The 11,939-nt window shown below is 37.8% G+C and overlaps 1 protein-coding gene across 1 annotated transcript; it reads left to right on the top strand.

Moving 5' to 3' along the window:
• Nucleotides 1-642: 642 nt before the first annotated feature.
• On the top strand, nt 643-5,546 carry LOC143030766 (uncharacterized). The gene is made up of 2 exons (XM_076193974.1): nt 643-776; nt 3,206-5,546. Exon 2 carries the CDS (start codon nt 3,582-3,584, stop codon nt 4,725-4,727), a length of 1,146 nt encoding a protein of 381 aa, XP_076050089.1. The 5' UTR covers nt 643-776; nt 3,206-3,581; the 3' UTR covers nt 4,728-5,546.
• The last annotated feature ends 6,393 nt before the right edge of the window (nt 5,547-11,939 follow it).

Below are 11,939 nucleotides of genomic sequence, written 5' to 3'. Positions count from 1 at the left end.
ACACCTAATAAAAACAGATATAAGAAATAAATTAAATCTTGATTCCGTAAAAGCCCTCTGTCACATATCTGAAGCAGAGGACAAGGAACTTGTTAAAAGTTTAAACCATCCGGGTCTATGTTGAACTGTACATAAACTAGCACGGATATTTCCTACATATTTACATTATGTTGATTACTAACGTTAACTATTTTGTTTAGAAATTATAGCTTAGCTGTGTATATATTCTTTACATAAATATTTTCATTAAATCATGCAGTGCCACGTAAAAATAATTTTACTATACTTTGTGAACATTTATTCATTTACATATCATCTTTATATGATGAAAATAAATTATCTATATGTTCATATGTTCCGTTTAACAACTCTTAACCTTACGTATTTGCTACTTTTTTACATTTTAGGCATACATGTTTGAGGCACATTAATCGTTGACGCACGATCTTTTACTCTCCCCAAGACATTATATGGTTAAATAGTATGGTATATGGTTAATTAGTATTATTTATATCCGTTTCCTTTCTCACCTAATGGTTAGAAAATGGTAGCTGCCGTGAAACTACAGACTTTCCTATGTTTGTACACGTTTAAAAGCTAACTGGTAACTGTTCATCCACACAAGCGAGGAATCAGCGGCACCCCAGCCGCCTGTACCCGCCCGCGCCACATACACTCACATTCACATCACAGTACTGTTTGTTTACAAATGACATTTTGCACCATTTCAGCTATAAGAAGCTTTTGTTTTCGTGGCTGTGCTTTGTACAGGCCAAGTAAGTGCTTTCTTCTTGAATTCGTAAGTGTAATGATTTGATGGTAATGTTGTTTAGAGCATGCGTAATGTTTGCATTTGGCATTTACTACACTTCAATTCTCGTTTGGCATTGTACTTGGTATTCTGAGCAGGGTAAACTTGTGAGTATTTATCAAGAAGTTTGTCACTTTCACAACTGCAATTACCAATATAATCGGCTAGCTCTTATCATTCTGAGTATTTTCTACTCCAGATATAAGTACAGCAAACTAATGTCGTCGGTAGCTATTGGTGGAAAAAATAGGCGAACATCATCTATGGGATAGGTCAGGTAAGGTCTCACAGCAGCAGTTTTTACCTCTATCATTGGTTAGCTGTTATCATTGAATATTTTGAAGCACATATGGAACTATTGCAAATTAATAGTAATGTTGATAGTGATATTTGGAAAGTTGAAACTGGCAAACATTTTTGTATATTGTAAAGAGTTTCACTGGTCCCAGCTGCAGTATATCATTGGCTCAGCTGCAATATATCATTGGCTAGTTTCTATCATTTTGAGTATTTTGAGCTCTATATGTAAGTACCAGAAATTAGTATTAATATCAGTAACAATTGGAATGAAAAACTGAGACTGGCAAGCGTCTTTATAATTATTAATGTGTGTATCCTGTTTGCTTTCGTGCATTCCTATTAGGGGATGGTGCTCCATCTTGTCCTCCTCTGTCCAAAAGTAAAGAATTCATGAAGTTCACTCTGAATTCATTGTGCACTAATTATTCTTGGAAATAAAATTATGATATTCACTCCTCAAGTCCAAGTCATATATACTACAAGTCGTTGCATTATAGTATGAGCAGTTTTACCTGTTTAATTGTAGAAGCGCTTATCTAAACAATATAGTAATAGAAAATTAAAAATAAATCTGTATACATCAATGGAACATACATCTTTCTTGGCAGAAATCAATAGAAAATTACTAAATGCAAATACAGTACCAAAGAAAGCCATGGTGATTGGCTCAAGATGCCATGTTGGCATCTGTCCAGTCCCATCAATGTTAGTTTGACAATGACACAATGGTGGCGACTACATTGTGTACTGGGTTTTCTCCCACTTCAAGTGACATAATATTTTTGAAACAGTTCTATGTAGCTGAGCTTCATGCTTTTCTTGAAGCTGTAAAGCTCCTCCATAGCCAGCAGTCCAATTGGATGCCAAAACCTGCTGTCAACATCCCTGACAATGATCCTGATGACAATGATCCTGATGACCACTAGCATTACAGGTACAGCATTATTAATTGCATGGTAGGTTAGGTTAGACCAAGTTATATTTCAATTTCTTTGACTTTATCTATCAAAACAAGTATACCGTCTCAAGCACTTGTTGTAACTATGTTCTTTAGTTTATTGCTTTTAACAGCTTTTTCTGGTATTGATTTCTGCAAAAGAAAAATGTTGATGTATTGTAATTTACAAACTTGATATTTAAACTTCTAGTGTTATATTGTAAAGATGTGCACCTCTACAAATTTACCATTATACCTTCCCTTATGTAATCTTACTGGGCACAGGTCAGGTGACCTGTAGACAACTGTGAGTGACATAATCGTAAATATGCTGCCAAATTGAAGGACAAATCATGAGAAAGAAAGATCTACTGATGCTGATGATTTCGGTTTTTATACATAAGAGGCCATTGCAAAGATAAAGATATATTTCAAAATATCAGGTAACAAAGCTTCATTGTTGTTAGATTGAATTCTTTGTTTAAGTGACATGAACCAAATTAAAACAATACGAGTCTTAAGTAACGCTAAAACTTTAATATTTTAAAATATCAAGAGGCATATTTTCTAGACGGAGGTTGAAGTTTACCAGACAGACAACCACACACTGCCAATTGGTGATACAGACATTGACTGGGAGGAGACTATTTATCTCGATCCAATTATTCAACAGTGTGATTATATACTTTGGCATTATGTAGTTCAGGGGTTCTCATTAGGGGTGAAATTCACCCCCAGGGGGGAACTTTGGGTTTTCTGGGGGTGAATTGTGACCACATTAGGTTTACGGGATGAGGAAAGCAAAGATAGGCTTTGGCCTATCTGGCCTATCGGGCTGGAATTATACCTGTGCTGACCCAGGTTAATCTTAGGATTAGAAAATTTTTATGCTGTGTGATAATACCAGCATATTATTTAGAATGTACCTTTTGAAACAGGCAATCTTGGAAAGGAGGGGGGGAGTGACATTCTGGCAAATGGTGAAAGGGGTGGATGAGTTAAGCAAGGCACCCCTGATGTAGTAATACTGTTTCAGTACAAAGAGACTTAAATACAAAATTATTTGTGTATGAAACATCCACTATCCTATTACAGTGTATTACAGATTTTCAACGAGTTAGATGTCAATCTTATAATTATATATATATTTTTTCCAGGATGAGGGTACCTATCACCATTTCTTTGGAAGAAGTACCCCATAGATTCCATACATGTCACACAATGATAAGGATTCAGTGTGACATCTGCAGCAGGCTATATCATGAGTCATCTTAGATATTGTGTGATGACCTACACTTCAGAGAAGCTTTTTTAGTGTGAACTGTGTGATTTTCCTTTATCACAAAAGGGTGATTTCAAATAGCACAAAAATCAACTCAAAGATCATGCGGTGATCTACACAGGAGAAAGCCTTTCCAGTGTAATGTGTGTGATTCTACTTTCTCAGAAAAGGATGGTCTCACAAAGCATATTAGGACCCACACAGGATAAAAGCCTTTCCACTGTGACCTGTGCATTTCTGCTTTCTCACAAATGAGTAATCTCACGTTGCATATGAGGACCCACATTGGAGAGAAGCCTTTCCAATGTGACGTGTGTAATGCAGCTTTTTCACAAGAGAATCACCTCAAACTTCACAGGATGACCCACACTGGGGAGAAGCCATTCCAGTGTGGCCTGTGCAATGAAACTTTCTCACAAAAGTGTTCTCTCACAAAACATATGAGGACCCACACAGGATTGAAGCCAATCCAGTGTGACGTTTGTGGTTGTTCTTTCTCACGAAAGGATTATCTCAGAGAGCATATGAGGACCCACACAGGAGAAAAGCCTTTTCAGTGTGATTTTTGTGATTCTGCTTTCTCACGAAAGAGTAACCGCACACAGCATATGAGGATCCACACAGGAGAGAAGCCTTTCCAATGTGACCTGTGCGATTCTGCTTTCTCACAAAAGTATTATCTTGCAAAACATATGACGACCCACACAGGATTGAAGCCAATCAAATGTGATGTTTGTGGTTCTTCTCTCTCAAAGAAGAGTTATCTCAAACAGCATATGAGAACACACACAGGAGAAAAGCCTTTCCAGTGTGACCTGTGTGATTCTGCTTTCTCACAAAAGAGTCACCTCACACAGCATATGGTGACCCACACAGGAGAGAAGCCTTTCCAGTGTAACCTATGCAATTCTACTTTTTCACAAAAGGGTTACCTCACAAGACATATAAGGACCCACACAGGAGAGAGGCCATTCCAATGTGCCCTGTGCAATGCAGCTTTCTCACTCAAGAATCACCTCAAACTTCATATGATGACCCACACTGGGGAGAAGCCATTCCAATGTGGGCTGTGCAATGAATCTTTCTCACAAAAGGGTTCTCTCACGACGCACATGAGGACCCACACGGGAGAGAAACCTTTCCAGTGTGGCCTTTGTGATTCTGCTTTCACACAAAAGGGTCACCTCACACTGCATATGAAGACCCACACACGAAAGAAGCCTTTCCAATGTGACCTGTGCAATTCTACTTTCTCTCGAAAGGGTTTTCTCACACAACATATGGGGACCCATACAGGAGAGAGGCCTTTTCAGTGTGACCTGTGTCATTCTGGTTTCACACATAAGAGTGCTCTTACAAGGCATAGAAGGACCCACACTGGAGAGAAGTCTTTCTAATGTGACCTGTATGATTCTGCTTTCTCAGAAAAGGGTTCTATCACATAGCATGTGAGGACCCACATGTGAGAGAAGCATTGTGACCTGTGCAATTCTGGTTTCTCACTAAAGAGTGCTCTTACAAGGCATATAAGTACCCGCACTGGATAGAAGCCATTCATATGTGACCAGTTTGATGTAGTTTTCTGACAAAAGAATGGCTTTAGATATCACATGATGACCCCTACAGAAAAGTAACCTTTCCAGTGTGACCTGAGTGATTCAGCTTTCATACAAACGAGGTCTCTCAAATGTTGCATGACCTGTTGACAAATGTGAGTGACATAATCATAAGTATGCCGCCATATTGGAGAACACATTGTGAGCAAGAAAGATCTACTGATGCTGATGATTTCCTGTTTTTCTCATAAGAGGCCATTACAAAGATAAAGATGTATTTCAAAATATCAGGTAACAAGGCTTCATTGTTGTTAGATTGAATTCCTTGTTTAAATGATATGAAACAAGATTAAACGGCATGAGTCACAAGTAAGACTAAAACTTTAATAATTTGAAATATCAATAGGCATATTTTCTAGACAGGTAGGAGATTACAATACCTAGAGCCACAAATTGCCAATTGGTGATCCAAACATTGACTGCGAGGAGACTATTTATCTCAATCTAATTATTCGCCAGTTTGTTTATACACTTTGGCATTATGTAGTTGTACTGTTCCCAAAGAACTGCATGTCCTCAAATAGCATTCTCAAGTCTGAACAGGCAACATTTTTTGATGTTTTGTTTATAATATTTTCTAGTTAAGGATTATACATTTTTTTTTTTCAATCCATCAGTGGACAATTTCATTTCATTGTATTATTGTTCTTTTTCTGATCAAGCATTAAGCCAAGTTCAGAGTAATACCAATGCAGTATATAATTACATGTCAAACACATACCTAACTGAAACCCTCTATTTACAGTAGAAATAAAAATTTCCTCCACTTGCAAGCATCTTTCTTGCTACTCCATTCATCCAAGGGCACACTATTTACCTACAATTATGTACATACAATACAGGCTTAGTGGCAATAGCTCTCCATGGGAACTGATAAACAAATGCCAGTTCTTCCTAAGTTAGATAAAGTTGTTGACTATTTTGTCATCATTGCACACATTTTAACTTTTTTACTTATTTGCTCTGAGGCTAACCAGGCTATAGTTTCTGGGATCTCCAGTCCTCATATTTAAATATAGAGGTGATGTTCACCACTTTCCAATCCTCAGGTACCTTATGAGTAGTGAAAGATCATTTGAATAACATTTTTAATGGTACAACCATCAGTTCTTCAGCTTCCTTAATTACCCAAGGAAGTAAGCCATCTATACCAGGAGATTTACTCCACTTCAACTTTTTTATAGTTTTCCTTATAGAGCATTCAGTTATTTCTCTATTATTTAGATATAGGGAATGCCTTATTTGTATCAGGTATGTTTCCTTCTGGTTCCCTCGTGAAGACACTGCTATAGAAATAAGGCAGTAATTCAGACCTTTTTTTTTCATTACTGTTTCTCCTTTTCCCCCATTCACAAACAGTGCGGGAATACTGGATGTATTTCTAGTTTTGGACTGTACATATTAATGAATATATATAAATATATATATATATATAATAGGTTACTTTTAACACTCATTGTTTCTTTACTTTTCATTTCTTTCCTTGATGCACCTCTTGGTTATTAACCTGTCTATTCTTCCTCTACCTCCATATATTCCCTGGACACTTCTCTATTGTTAGTTTTCATCCTTGTCATCCTTTCCCACAATTTCTAATTTTCTATTCACTGGGAGATTCTTGTTGGTCCTTGTACTGAGTCTCCTACAAATTCTATTCTGAATGTATAATCATTCACTAGCTCCATCAAATTATTTTTTTAATTACCTTAGTTCATCACTATTTCATCAGAATTTATACAATTTTTCCAATCAGTACTCATATTAATATCAGCTTTTTATACATGTATACCATTTTCTTGTTTTTCCTTGTGTAAAGTCCCAAATGACATGCAAATTTTAGGCATACACGATCACTCTTTCCCTGTGGACTGGATATCTCTATATCATTTACTAAAAGTTCATCATTGGAAAAGCTTGTTATCTCCACATATTGTGTAAAATAAGTCATATTTTTTCTATGAAGTTTGAACCAAATTTATCAGCCCCTGGTTTCACTGAATAGTTTCTCCAGTATATCCCAGGCATATTAAACCCCCCACTGTCACCTTATATTTCACATTTAGATCAGTGAATTCCTGCATCACACTTAGCAGGTGTTGCTTAATTTCTCCACAGCTACTTGGTCTCCTATATACCAAGACCAACAGTATCTTTTCTAAGTATCCTTGGATTTCAACACATATTCAGAAAAATTTCTTTCAATGTAACTATTATAGGGGGTGCCCCTCCTCACCTACATCAAGAAGCCTCACCCTTCTTCATTATGTAATAGGTTATTACTATGAGACTCATACCCTTCCAGTTCATACACCACTAATAATCTATCATATCTATAAAAAAAAAAATCGCTTCTTGAACTATCACTATATATGGTAACAAGGTAATCTCCCTTAATATTGACTTAAACCCATTTATTTTATCAGAAAAAAAGCCACCTTACACATATGACACTTAACTTGTTACAAACCCCCTTGTATCTTATCTATATTCACACCTCCCTGGGTCCACTCATTGCCTGTCAAGCCACTGGCTGCATTCCACTTATTTTCATTAAAGACCTGTCCCATGAATTTCCTCTCACCACATAAAAAAGAAAAAGAAAAAATCTGGGCTTTTGCCCTGTTCATTCCTGTCTTTGACCTCTTAATTTAGCTTTCTTTCTTCCTCTCTTTAGTTCATATCATGGGATAGCCCAATCTTACCATTTACCCTATCATCTGATTCCTGTAACCAGTATGTTTCTTCGTTATTTTTTCCTGTAGTCCCCCATGGAGTGACAGCAGTATGGATCTGGATTTTCCAGATTCACTTGACCAATTTGTGTCAAATGTTCCAATTCTCCTTATATCAACAATAATATCATTGTAAATGTTTGGGCCCAGGATATTCACTTTGGGAGTTGGCCCAGGACATAATACACCACCAATTCCTGATGTAGGTTTATGTCGTAGGTGTATATGCAGATAAACCATAAAAATGGCACATAATCCAATAAAAATTGGTTGAACTTGCAAAAAGATTCTGATGGGAGTGTAGTGTGGATTTTTCGGAAGTTGCAGAATTGGAAGTAATCCCTAATGAAGTGGAGATATTCATGTTTTATTTAATTGAAGAAGTGATAAAAGCAAAGGAGCTGGAAGTACAAAGTTGGCAAAAAATAATGTTTATGAGGAGGTGGAGGACAGAGGACAGGGATATCCGTGCCGTGGGTTATCACAGAAAAGGTGAAAGATGGAAGCCCTATAATCAAGGAACGTCTTGTAGCAGAGGGTTTTGTAGAGGACACATCCATCTTTAGGAAGGACTCCCCAGCTTGTTCTAAAGAATCTTCCAATTGACTCTGGCAAAGGCTTCTGTGTTTGGTTGAGTGTCGCAGCCTGGATGTGAAGTCAGCTTACCTTTAGGGCAAATATATAGAGTGTCATGGGCTTGCTAGGTTTGGCCTGAGTTGATGAAAAGTAATGTAACTAATTTCGAGTCTAGGGATAAGTCGAATTCCAGTTCAGGAGCAAGCCTGTAACAATAAAGTGGAACATGTAGAGATTATAAGAAGATTACGATAAGTTCCAATAACAGCTTATATAAGACTGGATGTAAGCAAGATTATAAGGGTGGATGGTAAGATAGAAGTCTGCACAAAACTTGAATAATCTATATTTACTACAAGTGAAAAATAAAGCTTAACTGTTTTTACATTTACAAGCATACACTCACAGTATTCTGAGGAATAACATAAATACACTTTCCTAACAAAAGAAAACACACAACTCACAGTTTACTGAGAATTAACCAAATTATATACAGTCGAACCTCGAAAGCCCGGACCCCGAATTCCCGTACCCTCGTATGACCGGTCGAAATGAACAAAGGGCGGACTTTTCAAGCAAAGTTCCCTATTTGTCTGGTAGGTGGTAGCGATGGCTGTACACGTGAACTTAAACCCGGCCCAGTCAAGCCGCCACCAGGGCTGCCGTTTCGTAGAATTTTGTACCAAAACTTAGTAAAATAGCGGCATGTGGCAACTGCACAAGGACATTAGGAATTTTTTCTACATATCAGCGGGCTGTTAAAAACATTCAAAAACTCAAACTTTTGTTTAAAAATCATAGAACTAGTTATTAAATAATAAATGGTACATCAAAATATTACTTTTATTGGTAATTGTGTTACTTATAAAATATCACACCCCAAAAGATACGTTTTTACGGTATAGAAAAAAATTATACGCTAAAGTTTCAGCTTTATTTTAGCGATAATATAAAAAAATATATATATTTTTATATCTTACTGAAAATGTTACGGCATGGGGGCTTTATATACATTCAAGAATAAAAAAAAACTAGAACCAACATTTTGTCAAAGTTTGACAAGTACATCTTGCTATGAAAGTCTGCAGACGCTCGAGAAAAATGTATGGCAACACTCCCATTCTACACGGCAGTGTAGAAAACGCGCCAACCCTGGCCACCACCAGTGTTGCCGTTCTGCGGAAACTCGTCATCAAAACGGATAAATACGTCATGCTGCGGACATGACGTCATCAGCGGAATTATGTCCGTAATGTCCCTTTTCTTCTTAAATTCAGTATATGGTAGAAAAAAAAAAATACAATTCGGTATGCCTTGTTAGTGCATTCCCTAAATTAAAATAGGTTTAATCACGTACGAATATTACTACGAATGGTGGTACGAGGTGATTACCTGCACTGGTCTACGGAAATGCCCAGCTCAGTATTTATTACTAGACTTCCTCGTTGCATTTACTTCTGTGACATATCACAAAAGTACCATCCTCCCTCACCTACACTTATCCAGAGTGCAATGTAACCTAGGTTGGCCAGATACAAGTCCATATGTCACATCATTACATTACAATCATATCAATGGGCAAATCGACAGCTTTCTCAGATACAGCAGTAGCCCCTGTAATTAGACTCTAGTACGTTTTCTTTCACTAAATGATGAGAAAACGACGGAAATTGGAGCTACGGACAAACGGCAACACTGGCCGCCACCACTGTCCCGCGTGCATACCTTCCGATATTTACCGTGTACGTAATGAAAAAATACAGTACAGTACACTGTATATACAGTACATTTAAATGCCTGTATTAGTTATTATTACAGAATTATCAGTATTATTACAGTATTGTTATTATTACAGTGTTAGAGTATTATTCTTATGTGTTTCTATGCCATATCATACATTACCTATACGTATACCGCTACGAAAATCTACGGGTGTTAGGGAGATTTTCGATGACCGGACTTTTGGCATGACCGGATCACCCTTCCCCCCAATTGGTCCGGGCTTTCGAGGTTCGACTGTAATTCTAACACAAATAACTAATAACACAACTCAAGTCCAAGACAAACGTTTACACTAATACTTGCAAATACTTGGTGCACAATCAACAGCGGCGAAGGGGTGAGACCAGGAAGGTGAAGTCCACAGGAGGGGGTGGGGCGAGTTTGTAGGTAAGAGTGAGGGCCGGCCCCTTTATATAGTCGAGGGTGGCGTGGGTTATAGTTTCATGGTCATGTTCCGAAGACCAACATTGGTTATACATTGGGGGTGATGAGATGAATTCAAAACTTTGATAGTAGCAGGCTGGAGATTTGAAAGTCTCATTCGATTCACAGTTGGCTATAACAAGAGTGAGAGATTTACTTGTGTCCTCCCCAAGAATATTACTGTGGCCAGCTTTGGAGACTGAAAAAGATGGTGTACAGTCTATGTGATGCAGCAAGAGTGTGGTACTTGCATGTCAAGAGTCAGCTACTGTCTCTTTCAGCTGAGGAGTGTCCACTCAAATCATCCTTGTTATCTTGGTATTATGGTGGTAAACTTCATGTTATCATATGTGGATGATTTTCTCTGGATGGGTAATAGGGTGTTCCAGGAGGTTATTGATGTTCCTCAATGAGAGTTCTATACTGGGAGCACAGCATCATCTACCTTCAAATACATAGGTTTGGAAGTGGACACTACTGCCGAAGGTATAACGGTTGGCCAGTATAGTAATGCCAGTCTGCTCACACCACTGAATTTGGGATGTCACAGGTCAGCAGCTAAGTCCAGTGAGCTGTCAGACAATGAGAAGAAGGAATTCCGAGCTTTACTTGGTCAATTGAGCTGGATAACTACACAAACAAGACCAGATATTGCCTTTGATGTGTGTGAACTGAGTGGTCATCCTAAAATGTTACAGTGGCTGATGCTGTGAGACTCAATAAGATTATCAACCGAGTTATGGGTGACCATTTTTTTTTTTTTTTTTTTTTTTTTTATAAAGCTGTCAGTTGTGGAGGACTGTATGATTGGGTGCTTCTCAGATGCTCCTTTTGGGAACCTATCTGATGGTGGTTTCCAGGGAGGATTTGTGATTTTTCCCAAGGATGAGAAAGGAAGAAGATACCTGATTTAATGGCAATAGAGGAAATTGTGCCAAGTGGTGAAATCCACATTGTCTGCTGAGACCTTGACTCTTGTTGAGTGCACTGAGGCTGCTTCCTATCTTGGACAGATTACTAGGAACATTGTCAAATGCCAGACCTTACTGTACACAGCTTGGTTGATAACAAGAGTTTGGTGGAGGCATTTGATTATTTTCATGGAGTGGAAGATCGTTGTCTTCGCTCATTTGTTGTCATTTGTGTGGGTCAGTGAATGGACACCAGGTGGCAGTATTGTTGAGTTGCTATGTGGAGTGCTGGGTCTACAATGTAAAGTAAGAAGTGACTAGAGAAAGGACTGGATTGGAGCCAACAAAAATATTTACCAAAACTTCTAACGAAATCCTTTCATTTTGAGAAGGGAATGCACCATGTGTTACTTGACAATAAATCATCAGAGGCCATAAAAAACAGCTGCTATCTAAACTAGATATGTTAGGTCAGGATCTGAATAAAGTGCATACACTGCTGATAATGCAGGTGTAAAATATATAAAATACAATAATGTTAATCAAAAAGTGCAAATAGCTTAAGAACC

This window comes from Oratosquilla oratoria, chromosome 12 (assembly GCF_046742065.1).
Source record: "Oratosquilla oratoria isolate Oo_2021 chromosome 12, ASM4674206v1, whole genome shotgun sequence".
Classification (NCBI taxonomy): Eukaryota; Metazoa; Arthropoda; class Malacostraca; order Stomatopoda; family Squillidae; genus Oratosquilla; species Oratosquilla oratoria.
The sequence above is the reverse complement of the archived record's forward strand: the minus strand, read 5'-3'. Positions and strand labels throughout refer to the sequence as shown.